Raw genomic sequence first — 21681 nt, forward strand, 5'->3', positions numbered from 1 at the left:
ATACATTGATGATATTTTTCTAATGTGGACTGGTTCCGAAGCAGCTCACTACAGCCATAGGCCACCTCAATCAAGTCAATGAACGCATTCAATTCACTCATACAATAAGTTCATCCAGGATATCTTACTTAGATGTTGTCATCAAAATTGTGGATCTGAAATTGGAAACATCCATCTACACGAAGCCCATGGATCGAAACAACTACCTTCACTTTACCAGTTTTCACCAAATGAGCCTAATGAAGCATTTACCTTATTCCCAAGTTCTGCGAGCCAAAAGAATTGCTTCCTCCGAGGATTCTTACAAAACTGACAGTTCCATAATCATCAATAAATTTCTCCAAAGAGGATATCCCAACAACATTGTTAAGACAGTGGAAGACAGAGTTGAATCCATTGAACGTACACAATTGCTAACCAAAAGTGACAATACTGAGACACGTTGTGTATTTGTTTCGAAATATTCCACTCACAGTAAGAAAATCAAACAATCAATCATCAAACATTGGCGACTGTACAACTTGAAAATGACTAACAACATTGTCCAGAACCAACCGATTTTCGCTTACCAGCGTTCAAAAAACATACAACAAATGCTGAGACCACGTAACACCAAATCCGCAACATACAAGGGTACTATCCCATCCCATAATTGTGGAAACTACAACCACATTATACCGGGCACTACCATCCTGCACCCTACTAAAGGTACCCCCATTCACCTGCAGGTGAATGCCACATGCGACACGGCCAATGTCGTGTACTTACTCAAATGCCCGTGTGGCTTGCCCTATGTGGGGAAAACCGAGCGGAAAATCAAGGTTCCCCTAACAGAATATCGCAGTAACATCCGGACTAAAAACTTATCATGTGTAGCGGCTCACTATGTGAACACAGCCCATAATGTCAGTCAAATTTGGTTTCTTAGACTGGAGGTAGTCAAGAGAATTGAAGGCCGAGACCCTAGGAAATTTCTCTTACAACGCGAATTATATTGGATGCACAAGCTGAACTTACTTCATCCGATAGGTCTAAATGAGAGACTAGAATACAGTAGTTTCCTGTGAACTTTCAAGTCGGTGCAGCGTACCCCTGTGATTGTGTTCTCTCTGGTTTTTAGATTGTTCACTACCCTATCTCTTTATATTTACAAATGTATCTGGTTTCCAAGTCCGCTGTCTCCACATTTGTGTCACTTTTCCATGCTTGTCTTCTTTTCCCTTTGCTTTTTTCACAGTCATTTACCTGTTAATTCACTCTTGGTTTTTTAATTTCCGCTACTCACTTTCATCTCTCTATTCTCCTGTCCATCGTCTATTTTTCTTGTCTCATTTTCCAATTTTTCCTTTTTACTGTCTCTCTTTTTAATTTACCCTTGTACGTCCTACCCTTTAACTTGACTTACCTGGTAGGAGTTTTCTTTTCACTACTAGTTCATTCTTTGTGATATTTCCTGTGGACCTATTCCTTGTTATCACTTTTGTTTCACCGTTATCAGCTCCTATTTGTATTCCTTTGGTCATCTCATTGTTTAACAATATTTTTTATTATTCTTTTACTGTCTTGCAAACACCTTTGTCATAGATTTTTGTTTTCCATACATGTGTTCGCGTAGTTTTTCAAGTAACTTTATTTGCGTGTTCAAACACGCACTACAACACTAACAGTCCTCTTTCTATCACTCCTCTCAAGCGTTTATCACGCATGCTCACGTTTTACCGGGTTATTCACATAACTTGGCAACGACTCCACGGCATTCGATTATGTTCTTCCACATTTCGTTTACGGTAAGCTTCCCCTACCTTTTTTCCCCCTACACCGCTTTAAACTGGACACTCTGTAATGATAATTTGCACGCACGCTGAGCATTTTTAATGACAACAACCGTCGTTTGGTACTCTGCATGTATGATTTTGCACACTTTCCACTTTATTTTTAGTATCGACATTTCGGATTCAGAGCGATTGCCCCATTCACTCGGTTGTCTCTTTCTCTTCCTCTATTCGCAGTTTTATTTGGCAAGTTTTACACCTGTTCTTCGGAGCTCATACAGTTCCCCCGAAGTTATTTGAATTAGCTTTCTCACTGCTTTGTCTATGCTCTTCACTGTGTAGTTTCCACTCACCACTTTGGTTTTTTCATTTTCCCCTTTTTTTCTATATTTCTACGCTCACTTCTTTAGTTTCACTGGCCCTCCTTTTTACGACGGTCGCATTCCATCACCGTGCACACCTTTTAGGTGACACATTTATTGAAAACAATTATAATCATATAAAGAAGAGGTCACATAAAAAATTGTTTTCTACAGGTAAAAACAATCCTAAAATTGGTCTCAAATTCATTAAAATGTTGTACAAAAAACATTAAAACGAGAGACAAAGTGACAAACATATGTCATCATAAACATGTTAATTCGATTGAATCAATGTTATTAAAGACTGTAAACTCTGTTGTGTATGTCCTATCTTAAGAGTTCACTGAGGATATGTGGAAAATATATGTGTAATAGAGCGTGAGATATGGTGAATTAGTGAAGGTATCCAAGAGAAATTATGTTTGATAAATTAATTGTATAAGGTACCCTGTCTCTTGATATAGTGGGCCACTCTTTCTCTTTGAGAAGGTATCGCTATATAAGCACTTCACACATCACTTCCGATGTGTATGAACCGGATGCGAAGCCAATCGGCGCCACCTACCATCGCGCAATGGTACTGCTCAAGATTTTCCCAATCTAGTCGGATGCCTCGAGAGTATTCTAAAGTAAGTAGAAGTCTTGATCAAATAGACTTGAGAGCCATGCTCCCCAATGGAAAATATCTCCTTGGTAAACTGTTCAATTTCCTTTGATTGCCTGTCAGATGGTGTAGAGGGAAAGCAGCCTGTATCACTTTTGATGAACCTGCACCACTAGGCTCTCCGGAGATTGATGAACTAAAAGGGTGGCAGGATCTCCAAGGACTGGTTTATGTCACTGGGCAATCGTTCTGAAAACGGCAGTAGAAGTCATTGCTTCTCCCATTTTGCCATTATGGGCTCTGTCAGCACTTTACTGAATGAAAGCAATGATTCCACTGCTTCAGAGTTTGAATGCAGGACCTTAGTTGGAATGTTTTATTTGACTTTCTTGGATGGTGGCTGTAGGTCCAACATGACGGCTGCCCAGCTGATGACCATATGATAGAAGGTCACCTCTGGTCGGAGGGGGTGAGTCTCGTTAGGGAACAGTTGCCACTGAAGGGAGGTATCAAGCCCACGGGCATCTTTCAAGACCGTAAAATCTGGTCCCATTCATCATTCACACTGGGGTCATCTAGGGAGTCTGTATCTACAAAGAAACATCTGCCTTCATCCTTAGTCTTTGTGCCTCTCTTCTGGAGCAGTAGGGCATCAGTGGCAGATTCTCTGGCTGTGTTGGATGTGGCACCAGTGAAGGAGCGGACAGTGGTTGGGAATGATGTGGTGGCGGCTATGGTGCATGTGGTGGCGGCTATGGTGTGTGTGTGGTGTCGTCAGCTGAGTGGGAGGAGAATGTGAAAACACCAATGGGAGTGTGCTCTTGGCATCTATCACACTGGTGGGGTTGGATTGGGTCTGGATTCACCCATGATCATGGAGGCAATGGGAGAAACAAAGTGAAGGGCGCTGAGTGGTAGAGCACTGGCAAATCTAATGAGTAGGCCATCAGACCCACGGGGCCAGAGATCCCTCCAGAGAGAAACATGGCTCTGCTAAACCTGCTTAACATTGCTTTATAAAACATTGATGAATCCGTCCAGATGTTAAAAACTCTTGGTATGAATGAGAAGGCTGGGGGCTCTGCTGACGGCACTTCAAGAAGTAGTGTGTCCGAGAACGTCAATGGGTTGTATGGACCAGCATTTGCGGAATCCTCCGTGTGTTTCTCCGCTAAGTCTTGATCTGCTGCCGAATAAGGAAGTCGGTGGTTGTAGCGACTTACTTCTCGACGCCTGATGGCGAGATTCAGGTCTTATTGGTTTTTTTCTAGAATATTTCAAAGAAGATGCAGACTTCTACCTCCGTAGAGACTTACGGCATCCACATCACTCATCCTAACCTCTGGCCATAAACATCGTGAACCCTCGCTCTCTAAGTGCTTTGGGGTGCATCTTCTGACAAGACGCACAGGTACCAAAGTCATGGTCGGGTCCTAAGCACAAAAGGCAGATGATGTGTAAGTCTGTGAGGGACACCTGGCTATCACAGTCTTCTTATGGCTTAAATTCGGACAACTTAGGTGGCAACAATTTCAAACAACATCACATCTCCTGAAGAGCTCTGGAATGCATTGATAGCACAGAAAAAAGGGGACTAACTTCAACCCGGTGGGGGCGCTTTATGGCTCCAGCAACGTCACAATGTATTACTTGCAGTACCACAGTCGAGCCAGTGTCCCCAACCAGTGTAGGAGAGCTATTGAAGAGTCTAAGGATCCAGACTTGACCCTGGGGCATTGAATGAAAGAATAGAATTCATAAAGCACGATCAGTTGCTCTAAAAGGAATGTCCAGGCGCTGGTTAATAATAAGACTCACAGAAGGAGACTAGAGAAAAAGAGAGGACTGGCCTGAATTAGGTCCATTTAAGATGTGGGTCTTTAGGAGAAACTTAAAATAATCCTCAGAAGTTGCACATCTGATGTGATCAGGGAAAAGGTTCCAGAGTTTGTTGCCAAATAAGAAAAAGAGCGGCTGACCTCTCTAGCCCTGAAGATCTTGGAAACGCAAAGCGAGCTGAGTTGGATACAGCGCAGTGCACAATGTGGCTGGTACCTTTTTATTTAGTCACACATACAACTGACCTTTCTTTTGGTGGCCCTGAACACTGTTGTCAAAGATTTGAACTTTATTATTTGATTCATAGGAAGCTAATGTATGCTTTTCAAACAATTTTGAAGTGACTGTCGTTTAGAAAAGTTGAAGATCACTCTAGCTACTGCATTCTGGACCCGCTGCAGTCCGTTTATCAATTCTAAGGGAGATCCCAGACCATATGAAAGAAATCATCATCAGAGCAAGAGCAGGAATAACCGGTTGGCTGTGGAATCTTGCTGGTGTGCCAGAACTGGAACAGGTTGAAATAGGTTATATGTAGTTTAGTTGGATTTGCTGGAGGCGAGAAGAAATTAAAAACTCCAGTGGAGCTGACAGAGTATCCTGCCAGTGGATGTCCTCTAATGGGCCTATCCACCCCTCCCACTTCTGTCTAAGGGTGGGGAGACAGTCGGGGGCATTAAGCACTAGCATGTGGTGGAGTTTTGAGGTTCCACCTTTACTGATGTCTAACATCAGGAGTTTGTATTTGAGTGGGTTATATTCGGGGAGGTCAGTTGAGACAAAGTTGTGACTGAAAAGGCCAAAGCAGAACTGCAGATATTTGAGGACCTGAGTTTGGGACAGATGGAAGTGAAACTAGCGATCTTGGAATGTACACAGGTGACATTGCCCAGAGTCGTAATACCAATCCTATCCCATTTAGAGAAGCTAACTAGGGGTGCAGTATGTAGGAGGTGGTGACCATACAAGATTGTGGTTTGTTGTGTAAGTGTCTTGTCCCGTATGATGTAGTGCAGCCACTGCAGAAAGAGCAACTTTATGACCTCCTCAAATTCCGGGGGAATAGGGTCGCCACAGAGCAGTCCCATCACCTTGTCCAAGCTGAGACGGGAGATCTTCGCTTGGTACGCCAAATCATTCAATACCCCCCCACATGCACAGGCAATCATTAATAACAAAGAGCTGTGAAGCATGGACGTAGAGTTGCAGGTCTGCCAATCCCAGGCCACCGTTGTAGACCAAGAGGTGGCATTTACTCATGGCAATGTGGAGGTGCTGGTATTAAGAACCACAGAGTGGAAATCATCAATTGGAAGGAACCCTGGATTATATGTAAATGTATTGCGACTTATATAGCGCACGTATCACCCGAAGGTATCAAGGCGCTTGCTTAGGGAACCCGTCCTGGTATTCCCCTGTGAGATACCCCAGCAGGGTATCCAGAAGGTGAAAGCCAGGCATCCCGCCGCGAGGGGCCGTAGTGGAGATTAAGCAAGCTATTGCCCAGAGTCACAGAGTGTGACCCCGTGAGTCGAGTAGGCACCGGAGCGAGAATTGTCGAATCCGTGGAATTGTTGAGCCCGAGCCCCGCCGAGGCGGGGAATCGAACCCTGGTCCACGGCCGATCTCAGCATCCGGGTCTGCCGCCTCTAACCACTGAGCCACGCTTCTCCACTCCATATAAAGACTCCATATAAAGACCCTGCCAGATGTTTCATCCACTACCAGAGACATAGAGACTCCTGGCATAAGATGCACAACCCCACAGCACCCTGCTTGTTACAGTACCACATGTAGTCCATAAGCACCTGTATCCATTTCCCCTTGATGGCTAGGAGGAAAGCTGTCAGTGCCAAGTAAATTGCTCACAACTCCAGCAAGAAGATGCGGAGATGAGCCTCTGCCAGAGTCCAGAGTCCTGTGATCTCTACCTCTCCCAGATGAACTCCCCATCCAGCAACAATGCATCCGTCACTTCCATTAGCTCTGGGTGGAATAGAGGTCTGCGCCCAGTCAAATTGCAGTCAAGCATTCACCACTTCAAATCTATGCCAGTCTTCTCTGACACCATGATGCAAACAGGCAGGTTTCCTTGGTGCTGAGCCCACAGACTTCAGATCCCACTGCAGGGCCTGCATGTGCCATCTGGCGTTTTCCACAAGCAGGATGCAGAATGTCAAGTGGCCTAGAAGCCTAAGAGCCACTCTCACTGAGACCCAGGTCAAGGCTTGAAACATCGGGCCAAATGTACTGGAATTGCTGAGACAGAGGGGAGGCTTGGAAGAGTATAGTTCTTCATATGTATAAAATTGTATTGTTCTTAATGTTCCTCTGTTCCTCTTTTCAGCCGCCCTCTGGCCTTGTGCTTTTTTCTAAAGCATTCATTAAAAATCATCATGCATATGATCCTACTTTAGGGCGACATAGAAATCATTTTGTTTTCTATAACGAATATTGCAACTAATTATTTGACAAGGGGCCTTTTATTCCTTTATAACTTAAGAGATTCAGTTCAGCAGATCGAAGCGTCCGCTTAGGAATATAAGGGCAGATCAGAGAGTGACTGCATGTCGGCTCGGCGCAAAACTTTATAAACATAAGTTAAAGCTTTAAATGTAATGCGTTTTGTTACTAGAAGCCAATGCAAGCAACAAAGATATTGAGAAACTAAGGTTCGAAGAGGAATATGGTAGAGCAGGCGTGCTGCTGCATTTTGAACAGTTTGTAAACGCGCTATATGGGCATTCGTAGCTCCCAAATGGATTACATTGCCGTAATTCAGACTGGAAATTACCAAGGTCTGCTTGAGATTTTGAAGGGTCAGAGCCATAGTATCTTTCTCAGGCCCCTTAGCGGGCCAAAGCAGAAAGCTTAATAATTTGATGTTCCATAGTTAGTTTACTATCCAGCCAAAAGCCCAGGTCTTTAACTGCCTACTTGTGGGTGGGGCAGTTGCCTAATTCCTCAGGCCAACAATGAGGACCCAATAGCAGATGTTGATTACCGAGAACCAACACTTCTGTCGTGCTACCATTAAACTTCAAGCAATTAAGCCTCATATAGCCTGCCACATTCTTACAACGGTATGTCAAATTAGTGTCAGTACTGGAATCTAATGAAGAAAAGGATTTAACAATTTGCATGTCATCAGTGTAAGAGTAGATCGACAGTCCATGGTTTGCCACTATGTCTGCTAACGGATACACATAAATATTAAACAATGTAGGGCTCAATGAGGAGCTCCCAGGGACTCCATATGGTATCCTATGAAATGAGGATTTATAGGCTTGAGCAATAACCTGAAAGGAACATTCTTTCAGGAAAGATTGAAACCAGGCTAGAGATGTGTCTTAAATACTAGCATCTGCTAGTTGCCTAAGAAACACCTGATGGGAGACAGTATCAAATGTGGCACTTAAATCAAGCAGAATAAGGGCTGATGTACCTCCCTTGTCTAGCTCTTACATCAGGTGCTCTGTGAATCCTAGCAGAGCAGATTCTGTACTGTGTGAAAGTCTAAATTCAAATTGGGAGGGGTGCAGAAAGTTATAAGCTTCAAAATGAGCCGACAGCTGAGTGTTAATATACTTCTACACAATTTGAGCATGAAGAGTTAGCAACGGTGGTTGGCCCAATTTGATGCATCTAAATTGGTTTTGTTTTTTATTTGCCGCAGAACTAAAGCATGTTTCCAGGCTTTTGGAACTGTGTCCCACAGTAAGGAAGTATTCAAAAGCTCAATTAAAATAGGAACCAGAACTTCACTCATATAATTAAGGTGGTCTGGTGGCAAAGGGTCAGATGGAGCAACCGATTTAATAGCTTTTACTAGAGATAAAAATTAAGTGGTCTCCAATGGCTAAAACTGAGTAAGTTTAATTTGGGAATCAGTGGTTGCCAATGTAAAATCAGGACAGCTCGCTGACTGATAGAAAGAAGAATCTAAAGTGTTAACTTTATTACAGAAGTAATCTGCCAAACTATTGCAGTCTGCCTGTGAAAGAGATAGACTAGGTGCAACATTGGCCGCATCTAACAGTGACTTTACTATCCGAAAAATTTCCTTAGGAGAAATGTTGGCAGTAGAAATTTTAGCTGTGTAAAACATAGCTCATGTAGGCTTACATGCTATTTGATAAATTCTAGAAGCCTTCTTTAGCCTCTGTGTAATGTTTGCACCGGATGCATTTCAATATTTTACATCTTTTCTTTAAATCTAGTACATAGTTAGTAAAAAAAAAAAAAAAGAAGAGCAGGAGGTAGTAGACTCTCTTCCTGGCTGAAGCGGAAACACAGAATCAAAGTTGGAGCAAATCCAATGATCCACAATAGAGCTGCTTGAATTGAGAGATCCCTCTAGCTTAGCTATAGAATCTTGAACCTGAGAAGTAACTAAATTCCATGAAATTGAGCTTAGCCCAGCATCTAAAGGCATCGGGAGCACCTTGATAACCTTTATTTGGCTCTAAGCCAGTATTTAAGAAGGAGATGATATAATGGTCAGTTCAGGGAACAGAGCTTGAGCAGACGGATCATGAAAGTTGGAAAGTACCGGATCTTAAAGGTGGCCTTCTGAATAAGGTGGATTCTTTAACAAGACGATGAAGATCCAAAGCTTTCAAATCTCCAATAATAGTGTTAGCAATATCACAGTTAGCATTGTCAAAGTGAATGCTAAAGTCCCCCAAGACCATAAAATTGGCACATTTAAGAATGTAGGGGGAATAATACCTCTGCTAATTGTGTGCTCCAGCTACCCGCTGGGCGGAAGGGTGATAGTTTCACAAACCCAAAAGCGAGGCCCGAATACTAAGAAAGTCTTGTACCAGCTGTCACTTTTCTGCAAAAGCAGGCCTTATCTGCCTGGACATTCTCCACAGAGAAACAGGACCCATAAAATAACTAAAAGTATATCTGGATCAATTAAATTCAATTCAATAAGCTATATTCGATTATTGTTAAACAATCATAAAAGCACATTAAAAAATGACATTAAAAAGAGAACATATACAATTCATTACAGTTAATTGGCAGTAATCATGACTATAAAATCAATTTAAAATAGCATACTCTTCCTGGCAGCAATTGATCTTAGGATATAAGTCGCAGTAAAAAAACAGATATCTGGTTCTTGTAATGTAAACAACAAACTCATAGCAGCATTCACAGTTAAAGTGCGGTGTTTTTTAAACAGGGGTTTAAGGAAAGCGATATGAAGGTGCAAGCACAAATCACAGATGAGGATGTGTGCAAAGTGCTCTGTTTTGTAACTCCATCACATGGGCATGGGGCAGCGGGATACTTTTTAACACATGGGAATGCTACCAGGTGATGGACAATACCTAATCTCATTCTCGTAAGAACAAATCGGTGTGATGTTCTAGTTACCATACTTAAGTATTGTTGGAAGCCCTCAGTATCCAAATATGAATTATAAAACTTATTGGTTGTATATCTGGATCATCCATGAAGTATAGGAACTACAGTCCCCACTGAAAGCCTAAATCACAAAGATCTACTAGATCACATTCAAGGCAGTTTCTCAGACATAACACGCTAATTGGCAAAAATAATCGCTTGTAATGAATGCAACGGAAAAAAACAAGTCCAGCTTCAAACAAAGAAATGCAAATAGGAAAAAATTATATCCTGCTGTCTCCTATGATGATATTTTTCCATTTACTAATATAAAAAACAAAAATACCGGGATGGCAAACAAATCCTTTTTTCTGTAGTTTAGTTTTTTAATTTGGATCATTAAAAACAGGTTTTACGGCAAAGTGGTATGTTAAAGTGTTTTAAGTGTAAACAAAAAGAAAAAGTATTTATAGACACAAGGTCTTAAAAACGAGTTTTGAAAGCAATATTGTTCCGGGATTACACACATTAGCAGATACATTCTATGATTATGAATCGGGAGAAAAAGTTTAATTTAAAAAGGAGAACTATGGGAAAAATTATGCCGTTAAACACAAAAAACACCTAATTTAAAAGTGAATTTGTGGGGGCGTGGTCTTACCAGCGATGTGCTGAGACGTGTCTCGGAGGAGCTCCCGGCGCCCGCCACCATTATAAGCCATTAGAAGCGGAGCTGGGGGGCTAAACCTGATGCCCTAGGAGTGGCCGTGGATCATACCGGTCTGAGGAACCGGCGGTGAAGTGGATTCGCGGCTGGCGGCGACGACACAGGCGGACGGTGAGCGGAGGCCGCGAGGCGGGTGCCGCCATCATGCGGACCTCGCGTTAGAGCCCTCCCTGCACCTTGCCGGCACCCGGAGGCCCTTAGATTGCTGAGGCGGAGTGAGAGGACCCACCTGCGGTGCTGGCGACAACGTGGTCCGGGCTGGTGCATGCCGGGCAAGTGGCTGGGATGCTATTGTCGTCCCACCGGCTGCGGCGGAGCCTGCGGGATCTGCGACGGAGTGGTGATCCGGCTGGGAGGCGGCGGCCCTGAGCGGAGCTGGCAGACCCCCTTCTGCCCGGACAAGCTCTGGACGGAGCGGTGTGGTGAAAGCGGGATCCCTGCCTGTCGGCGTTCTCGGAGGCTTGTGGCAGGCACACAGGCTGGAGGACTTTGGGAGGCCCAGGTGACCCGTGTCTGGGCCATCGGTGCAGGAGAGGAGGCAAGTGGACTGACCCGGCCCTCTGAAGCTCCCGGAGGGGGCCTCGGCGGTGGGGTCCCTGACTGAGGGGCAGGTGGACTCTGCCCCCTGAAGCTGCTGAGCGGACCCTGAAGGTGAGCAGCAGACCTGAGCGCGCGCTCCCCCGCCATCTTGGCTACTTGCGCTGGGCGACCTGGCAGCTCCGGCCCCTGACTGTTTTGCGAAGACTGGAGCCGAATCTGAGACCCCCGACCCCCTGAGTGCTGCCGCCTGGGAGGTTTGAAGTGTGCCTGGGAGGAGCTGACCTGGACAGGCAGCAATGTGGAACCGTGGGGAGTGCTGCACGGCGGCGCCCTCGGCCGCCATTTTGTGATTGCAGTCTGGGGAGGCCTAGAGGTGCTGGTCACCCTTCATCGGCGTAGCGGGGGGCCTCTGCATAACTGTTTGGAGGGCAGGCGGATTTCACCCTCGGGGAACTCATAGGAAGGATACGATTCCGCCCCCAGCAGAGGAGCGCAGCGAGGCGGGTACACCCCCATTGATTCGGATCCCTTCCGTGTGACCCTAGATCATTGGCTCTCCGTCGCTGCGGTGGTTTGGGGTCTGGTGCTGCCCGCACTGCCTACGCGACACCCGCCTCCGGGTGAGGAAGGGAGAAATCACAGTTCACTTTGGGGAGCTGCTCCGTGGGGTACCTTGAGAACACTATCGGACTGAGAGTTGGGGAGTGGCCCACGCACATCTATATCACGGCTGCAGCCCTGGGCACGGTCGGACAAGGAACGCAGCGTTGAGGAGCGACGGGCCGTCCTCCCTAGATACCTTGCATCTAGCCTATAGAGCACGAGCAGCTGGGTGGGCTGCAGAACGCTTTGGGACTGGCGATGAAGCTCTCCAGAGGGGGCAAGGCTGACGGGGCAGCGGCTCCCAGAGACAATTCTGTCGTGGCGATGTGGGGAAAGGCGGAGGCGTCGGTACCCGCTGAGGGGACACCGCAGGCTACCGGGGACTCAATGCCGGTGACACAGGCATTTATGACTTCTTTCATGTCGGAGCTTAAAATGGAGATTGGCTCACTACGCTCTGAGGTCCACACCTGGGTGCGGGAGCTCCGGAAGGAGGTTACGGACTTGGGAGAGCGGATGGAGAGAACAGTGGCTGCTCGCACGGAAGACCAAGAACACTTGTGGCAACGCCTAGCGGTGCTGGAGGAGCAAAACATAGAGCTGCAGGTCAAACAGGAGAACTTTGAGAACCGGAGCCGCCGGAATACCCTCCACATCCGAGGGGTTGCTCGGGGAAGAGGGGAAAGACATCCTGACGTACGTGGCGCAACTCCTCCAAGAAGTTTGGGGCGATGAAGATGCCTCTCCACCGGCTTTGGATCGCGCCCATCGGGTCTCCGGGCCCGCGGGGAGGCCGGGACTCATCCCAGACATCTTGACATGGGTCCACTTTTTTACAGAGAAGGAAGCCATCCTACGGGCAGCGCGGGGCAAACCGGACCTTACCTACAAGGGACACAAGATATAGATCTTCCAAGACCTGGCGCCCAACACCCTGTGATGCCGGCAGGCCTTCAAACCGGTTACAGAGAAGCTGCGAGACATGGGCATCCCCTACCAATGGGGTCATCCTTTCGCTCTCATTATCCAGTGGGAAACCAAGCGAAAAGTGATACGGACATATACGGAGGCGGCACAGCCACTTCGCCTGCCGACGTCACCGTCGACAAGCCCAACTCGCCCGCGGAGACAAGAGCGGGTCCCAGTCAAACCGTCCTGGTCTACGGTCCAATGACATCGACGTTCACCTCACGTGGATGAGCAGTCTGCTTCGCAGGCCAAACAGGACATCATTGCGCATATTAAGTCTCTTGAGGGAGACCGGGATGAGATCGCCTTGCGTCCATCGACCTCATGAACATTTGGACAGGTATCCACCATACTCTAGGACGCACATCTCCGTAGAGCAAGCATTCCCCTCCCTAGGGCTGTTACCTGTTGCGATATTGTGATCCCTCTCCCAGCTCCCGGCCAGTGGGGTGGGGGGTGTCGGGACCTTCCCGGTGGACGACTTAGGAACTTCCGGAAGACTTCCCCCAGACTGCCCCCGAGGGAGTGACATCCCCGAGAGTATCCGAACCCTTGGTTGTAGGATGCCCTGTCACTGGGGTAGGGTGGTGCGGCCCCGTTTTCTGCTGCGAATATACACTGATTTATGGCCCGTTTGGTTACCTTTGGGTTTCTTGCTCTTTTCCCTTTCCCTTTGTTTCTCACTGCTACCTTTTTATCTCTTTCTCCCCTTCTCTGTGTGGGGTGGGTGGGGGGCTCTGCGGCCGCAGCGCCCTGTGTGTGATGGGGTAGAGGTCTTTCCCTGCATCTATATGCTGCTGAAGAGATGGGGTGGGGGGGGGCGTGGATGGGCCTTGTCCGGATCTTAACATGACAGCTAACTTGCCCAGTCCCTTAAAGGTTTTAACGCTTAATGTCAAGGGCCTAAACTCCCCCAATAAGCGGCGGCAAACGTGGCGCTACCTTCTACAACAGAGTCCTGACATCATATTTTTGCAGGAAACCCACCTTGTACAATCTGATATAGGGCGCATGGCTCACCCCAGATACCCTTTCCAATTTTGGGCTGCGGCGGACACCAAGACAGCAGGTGTAGCGATATTGTGCAGGACTGGCATCAGGCGGGGAGAGACTAAACCCTTCAGGAGCGGGGATGGACGCTTTCTTAGAGTGAGTGTGGGAATTGGACGGCGCACCTACACACTATATAATGTTTATGCTCCTAACCAGATGCAGGATCGCTACCTCCGGTCACTCCTGAAAGAACAGATCCTGCAGGGAGACCCCTCGCTGATTTTAGGGGGGGGGTTTTAACTTAGTCTGGGACCCGGAAGCGGATCGCAGTGATACCTCGTTTAGTGGAGCTGGGGCCATGTCCTCAGCACTGCGCACTTCGGTAACAGAACTGGGGCTGTTTGATGCGTGGCGCTACCATTTCCCGGGGCTGAGGGACTACTCGTTCTACTCCCACGCCCATTGCTCGTACTCCCGTATTGATTATTTATTCATTTCCCACGCTCTGCTGCGAGACATGTTGGGAGCCTCCATGCCTGATATATCGCTTTCGGACCACGCGCATGTCGAGCTGCTCCTGCAGGACCCGGCCGATTGCCCTGCTCGAGAAGCGAAGTGGCGCCTACCGCCGGGTATTCTCCGGGATGCGGCCGATGTAGAAAGCATTCGAGCTGCCATTGACTCCTACTTTTCTAGTAACGATCTGCCAGAGACGCCCTTTCCTGTGGTTTTGTGACGCCTTCAAGGCTATGATACGGGGTCAAATCACCACTCTCGATTGCACGGGCGCGCGAGGCTCGGTCTTTAGAAGATGGCCTGGTGAAGGACATCAAGCTAGAGGAACAACGGGATCAGAGTCGCACCTCGATGACGTCCATGAGACAGCTTGCTAACCTCAGAGGGCAGCTACAGCTTTTGCGCATTAACAGGGCAGAAAAAGCTTTGCTGGCCTTGAAACAGAAATATTTCGAGGGAGGGGACAAGGTGGGCAGGCTGCTGGCGGGGCGGCTGAGAGCGCGTGCGGCCAAGGCTCATTTAACCAATATCCAGCTTCCGGACGGGACGAAGGTCACCTCGGAGAGGGACAAGTGCGAGGCGTTCCGGGCTTACTATTCTGTACTGTATAAGGATGAGCCGACATCCCCGGATGTGGTAGCGGACATCCTAAGTAAATATACGGGGACGCCGTTACATTCACACCATGCGAAGACCCTGGAAGGTCCTGTCACCCAAGAGGAGATAACGGCAGCCATGAGGGATCTTCCCCTTGGGAAGACGCCAGGGCCAGATGGTCTACACTGTCTTTCTACCGCATATTCCAGTCACAGCTTTGGCCTCACCTTCTAAGGCTGTATAATTCCTTCACTGACACAGAGGGACCGTCCCCCGATATGGGTATGGCGGAGATAGCATTGATCCTGAAGCCAGGGAAGGATCCTGGCTTTGTGCATCATACGGCCCCATTGCCTTACTCAATACTGACTTTAAAATCTACACCAAACTCTTGGCGAAGCATCTGGATCCCGACATGCCAAGTCTCGTGGACCCGGACCAGGTTGTCTTCATTCGCGCCCGGCAGGGGGAGGATAACGTGCGCAAAATTGGACATCTAGTGGGGAAAGCGCACCACTGGGGATTTCCGGCCTGCCTTCTGTCGCTGGATGCGGAGAAGGCGTTCGATCGGGTGGATTGGTACTTTCTACGGGCGGTTGTAGGTAGGGTTGGGCTGGGCCAGAACATGATCACTCGGATCATGGCACCATATCTTGCCTCACAGGCTAGGATTCGGGTCAATGGACAGCTCACGGCACCGATCACCATTCATAGGGGTACCAGGCAAGGGTGCCCCCTGTCACCTATATTATTTGCCCTTGTGGTGGAACCACTGGCAAAGATGATTCGGTAGGCAACTGATCCCCACACCTATTCCGTTACGTTGTATACGAGGCCTCCAGCGCGACCTCAGTAACTTTATCTGGGGTGGGAAAAGACCCCGGTTCTCACAGAAGCTCCTGATGACATCGCGAGACAGGGGAGGACTGGCATGCCCCAACCTAGTGGACTATTATTGGGCCTCGCACCTCCGGTTTGTGGTGGGATGGGGGGTGACAGAGAGTGCAAAGGGATGGCTGCACATGGACCGGGCAGTGGTGGGGCGCACCATTTGGGACCTTGCATGGCATCTTCGTGCGGCTCGCCCCAAGAGTGCCTATATTGCGGTACCCACAAAAACGGTCCTGGACGTATGGGATAAAGTAGCTGTGCGCAGAGGCCTCCCGACATTTCCCTCACCGCATACCCCGATAGAGGGGAATCCGTCCTTCCACCGGCACATCGCACGCGTGCCTTTGCCAAATGGACGCAAGGGGACTGCAGGGTGATTACTGACCTCTTCGAGGAGGGTATGCTTAAGTCTTTTGCGCAATGTAGGGAAGAGTTCCATCTCCCGTCAGCGGCGGGGCTGCAATACGCTCAGCTGAAGCACTAGGTGTCCGGGGAGGAAATGCATCAGGCGACTACATGCGCCTTCACCCCCTTTGAGCACCTGGCCCGCTATCCCGTTGAATCAAAGGGGCTTATCTCCCGGATTTATCAGATTTTGCAGCACCCAAAGACACCGACCTCCCACCCCTATCAAGGCAGATGGCAAGCAGTATCAGACACGGACATTAATCCCACACAGTGGTGTAGGCAATGGTGGGACATCCCCAAAGTATATTGTAGGATCCCGCAGCGGGAAAATGCCTACAAGCTCATGACCCAATGGTATTACATGCCCCAAAGTTTCCACAAGATGTTTCCAACATCCTCTCCTTTGTGTTGGAGGTGCCGGTCTGCATCGGGGGATTTTATTCATATTTGTTGGACATGCCCGTCGCGGACTCTTTTCTGGAAAGAGGTCCTAAGCCACATCAGGGGGGTGCTGGGGTTCCCTTTGCCTGAGGTCACGAGCAAAATCCTACTAGGTATTAAACCTGCTAGCCTGAAGGCGCTCACCCCGAGCGATTGGATCTTGACGCTCCAAATGCTAGGAGCGGCCAAGCAGCTTATAGCCCTGTATAGGAAAAAAACTGAAGCTCCTCCAATCGCAGCCTGGTTTGTGCGTTTATGGCATGTTGTCACAATGGAGCTCTTCACAGCGCGGCTGGAGGCACGCGACACACGCTTTAAGGCGGTTTAGCAACCTTTAATTAAATACCTCTGTACTGTTGAACATGCGCGCCATATGCGAGTCAAACTCAAAACGCTGCACCTGTTTGAAGATGCCATTGTCCCCCCTGACCCGAGCAGATTGCTTCCATAGCTGCCCCCCTACATTACGACCCCATCGTCACTGACACTGGGTCGGACTTATTGCCCTTCCTTCCCCTTCCCTGCGCACAGTATTCCTACTCTCGCTGCGCTGTCTCTCTCTTTCTGTCTTTACTCATTTCCTCTTGTCTCTCCTTTTTCGTTCTCCTCTTCGCTCCTCTTTGGGTTCCTGGGCCCTGTTGGGCCGATTGTTGAGTTTGGACTGGTTGCCTGTTTGTCACGAAGGTAGACTTTAGGGGTCTCACCTCCCCATAGGATCAGATGGCACCACATTCTGCAAAATGCAACGCAGCCGGCCCCTTGAGGGTTGTAGGCGCAACGCGTTGTACATTCTAGCTCTATACATAGCTTCCTATTGATGGTAATGTGCTGTTCAGTCACACGGCCGGCCCTGGATAGGGTTGTTGGATTAACGCTGTGTATCAAATAGTCCTGTGGCGTATGTTTTTGACAGAAAATAAAAAAAGATTTGAAACAAAAGTGCATTTGTGTGCACGCCTGGGTTCTGTCTAAAGGCAGACACCTGTAATCAAATTAGGGCACTGATCCACTAGAGAAGCCCACTTGGGTACATCTTGCTTGTCATAATGCAAAAGCAGTAAAGCATTAATGAGATGTTCATGGAATTATATGATACATAATTCATACGGAAAAAAAACAAAGCAAGAATCATCTTTTTTTTAAATGTGCATATTATATAAATGTCCATTACAAACCTTGTCTTTTAGTAAGATCTCATAGGTTGTGATAAGAGCATTAAACTTAATTCTTTTGGTTTGTGGGTGTATCCACTCGTACTCGCGTATCTGCAATTGGAAACAAAACGCCAAATTAAAAAGTAAAATTGCATTGTGCATTTATGCTAAACACACTACTGAAATGGATAGGCCTTTTACAAATTAAAAAGTTATATTTTGTACTCTTAGTTCTTCAACATGGGAATTCTCATTAAACACTGAATACGTACTATTACCATTCATATACTGCTGATTAGAAATGGAGCCCAATACGCAGCAGCTTCAGAAAGCAATTTTGAAAAAGTATCACAATCCTGACCCTTCCTTGATTACCATCATATTGCTTCCGCTACTCCGTCAGGCTGCCTGTTAAATCTAAAATGCCGTTGGTAGCTCAAACGTCAACAAGTTAAGTGAGGCATACGGGTCAGACCTCTATCATTACAAGACTACATAAAAAATTAAACACAGTGGGCGGGTACATCCGTTTACTGAGGTCAGAAGGGTAGCATTACAGAGATGTTTAGTTAGAGGACTTCAAGTTGTAAGAGGTGGTTCTCAATACTCATGAAAGATGTGCAAGTCAGTGGTAGTCGCAGGTTCAAAAGAACCTAAAAGCTCAGACAAACCTGGAGGGAAAGTAACTGAAATTTGCACGAGGTGGAAGGTGGGTTTAGGGTGATGAGGGAGACGATGGTGTTAGGAGGGAGTACTGCAGACACAGAAGGATGCAAGGTGACTGATTGCTAAAAACAGGAAACGGCAATAAGGTGGCAAATGTATACAAGTTTTCATACTGTACTGGTGTTTTTTCAAACAGTTGTGGAACCATTGGGAATTTTAAAAGGATACAGATGGTAACATTTAGGTTATTTTCAAAAGCTATAAATAAGTATGATGAGAGTCCAGTGTAGGGAAAATGACCCTTTTTGTCACGGTCACCCCCACTTTTTGCCACAGGTACTGATGTTTTTCAACTGATGAGTGCTGGGTTCTGTCTAACCAGGTCCCAGTGCCAGTACTCTTTCCTTAAAAACAAGGTAAAAGGGTCTCATTGTATTACAACTGGCACACAATTTAGCATCCCTGTAGGTCCCTAGTAAATGGTATCCCAGGTACCAACTGCATGGGTACCAAAGAGGGTCCTTAAGGACTGAAGTATGTATTATCCCACTCTAAGGGACCTCGTTACAAATTGCCTGTAGGCTGCATGACATGGTGCAAACCATGTGTGAAAACACAGCATGGCACACATTGTGTGCCATGTCAAAGTCACGACATATGATATATGTAGGTAACCCCTATGACAGGCCTTCAGGCCATAAGGCAGGGTGCATTATATTTTATGTGAGGACATATTTGCATGAGCAGATACGCCCCTGTGACATCTAGTTCTATTACTAAATATTGCAAGTGAACACGGAAGCCATCTTAAGGTATATAGTAAGCCCTGGGCATTATGAGTTACCAAGCTACATAATGGCTTCATTGAAACATATGATGTTTGGTATTAAACAACCGGCCTTAATAATTCAAAACTGATTTGAGTATTGGATTTAATATGACAGGCCCCCAGAGGTTACCTTAGAGGTGTCCTCTGAACCCTAGTAGTCTTCTAGTGTTTTGGCTGACTGAACTCATCCAGCTTGCCACCACAGACAAGTTTCCGACCCCCAGTAGGTGAGAGCCGGCGCGCTCTGTGGTCAGGAAACCATGCCTGCTCCGGAGAAGGTGTTATCACCTCCTCCAGCAGGATCGTTTGTGAATCTGCATTCCAAGGCCAGATACTTTAAAGCATATTCTGCCTTTGATATGCAACCAAGGCTTCCACCAGACCTGCGGAATTCCACGCTCTGCCTTGAGGTCCACTTGGGACCAGAACAGATAGAAAATTAGCTATGCAAGTCGGCATGTTGCATTTCCAGGATAGTCACACCCCTAAGGTGGGTTACTTGATGAGCTCTACAAAAGAAGGGTTCCACCATCTTTTTTTTGGAGGAATTGGGAACTCTGGGACAGGGTTATGTCCACTCCACACAGGAAGTGATCATATAGGGAATGCAGTGAACCCAGGGGCCAGTAGCCCACTGGCTACTACCCTTCATTCCCCTTAATGTCCCATAATTTAGTATTTAGGTTTATTATTGGGCGGTACAAATCAACTGGTAATTGATGTGATGTATTTAATGAACCATTTATTATCGGATATATGTACTGTATGCATTTGCGCTTTTATGGTTATAATGACCGCAATAAAGTTTATGATGAGTATTTAGGTAGTCCCCTTTAAACCAGAAACTCAGATTAGTCTGCCTGAAAAATGAAGGACAAAGAAGAGCCGAAGACATGAGAGCTGTTGGCCAGAACTTAATTTGGCGCAAAACTATGCCTGGCTGCTGTTCTCCTCACAATCACGGATACCGACTCGTCCAGAAGTGGAACAGGCTCCCCAAACCCTTGAAGGTCTGACCAGCACTTCAAGACCCAGCAACATTTCTCTTGGAGTGGGGGAGCCACTTCCCTGCACCAGCAGGCACCAACCACTTCTGCCTGAAACAGTGTTCTTTCGACCCTCTGGCCCACAGAGGGAGCAGCGCCCCAGAAGATGGACTACGAGGTTCCCAGAGGTCAGCCCCATCTCCCCAGCGAGTACTGAGACACTAGACCCTCCAGGACCCCACCTTGCCCCAATACCCGGGGTACCAGAGCCATCTGCAAGCACCAAGGCTTGTTTGTGTTCAGTCTGAACACCACAGCCGACAAAACTTACCTGCACATTGAGGGACTTCGAGAGATGCCAGATCCACATCGAGAGAGGCCCTGCTGTGTTACTTTTCCCTCTTCGGCAGGTACATCAAGAACCGTGAGAGCCTCTAACTCACCGACCTGTCGGACAAAACACCTCTGCACCCAAGCTCCCCAGCCCGGGATCCAGTAAACTGACACTCAAGAGCTGAGCCCCCACTTGAGTTCGGCTGGACTGGTCCCCCAGTCTCCACTTGCAGCCTTTTTCTTACAGGTACTTTTCCCATTGACTTTAGCATGTCGCATTCAAGGCTATCACCGAATACAGCACCTCTGCACCCGGGCATGCTAGGGCAGGTAAACTTGAACATCTGATGCTTTCTTGGACTTTGGCCCCTACTTACCTTAAGAACAGTTCCGCAAGTTGTATGTAAGTGTACCTATACAGTGAATGTCTCTCCCATAAGATAACATGACTGCGTTCAAGGCTCATGCCTCAAATCCGACAGCTGTAATTTTCTACAGATTTTACTGTAACATTTAATAATGTCTAAAGTACTTGCCTGATTCCGATGATCTTGGGGTCTAAAATTATATAAAAATCTGTGTTCGTTTTCTAAATTGGTCTCGAGTTTCTTCTGGAGTGGGTGTCTCATTTATTGACCCTGTGTAAAACAAATGCTTATCACTACCCTCTGATAAGTCTAAACCACTCGCCCACACTACCACGAAGAAAGGATTTTGGATTATTTAATTAAGTTAATAAGGGTTGTCTGGATTTTCTACATAGTGTACCTCATTTTGGTAAACTACATAAAAAGTCAACTTCCTACATTGGTGGTTCAGCGGTGGGGTACAAGACTTTGCATCTGCTGATACCACTTGGTTAATAGATGATTCCACAAAGAAACACACAATAGACTTGAGTCAAAAATACTTATGCAATTTTGGCCAACTGTTCTAATCTGAACTGTTATGGTCTTGTGTTAAGTCCTCCAGTCCTTGGTGAGCAAGTTACTTACCTTCTGAATCGCATTATCTGGTAAAGACATTATCTTGCTGTAGATATCTTTCCTTTGAATTTCCCAGGTGTCAGACTGTACTCGGAAACTTTTTGCAT

At 47.1% G+C, this 21681-nt stretch overlaps 1 protein-coding gene across 2 annotated transcripts in view; it reads right to left on the minus strand.

The window, feature by feature from the left end:
* The window catches only part of CHD2 (chromodomain helicase DNA binding protein 2), a 2197496-nt gene that overhangs the window by 1338400 nt on the left and 837415 nt on the right, over nt 1–21681 (minus strand). For both annotated transcript variants that reach the window (XM_078683153.1, XM_078683151.1), the window contains one exon: nt 17796–17885. In XM_078683153.1, the coding sequence (XP_078539279.1) occupies nt 17796–17885 (90 nt within the window). The remainder of the gene's footprint in view (nt 1–17795; nt 17886–21681) is intronic.

The sequence above is a fragment of the Lissotriton helveticus genome, chromosome 3_1, assembly GCF_964261635.1.
Source record: "Lissotriton helveticus chromosome 3_1, aLisHel1.1, whole genome shotgun sequence".
Taxonomy (NCBI): Eukaryota; Metazoa; Chordata; class Amphibia; order Caudata; family Salamandridae; genus Lissotriton; species Lissotriton helveticus.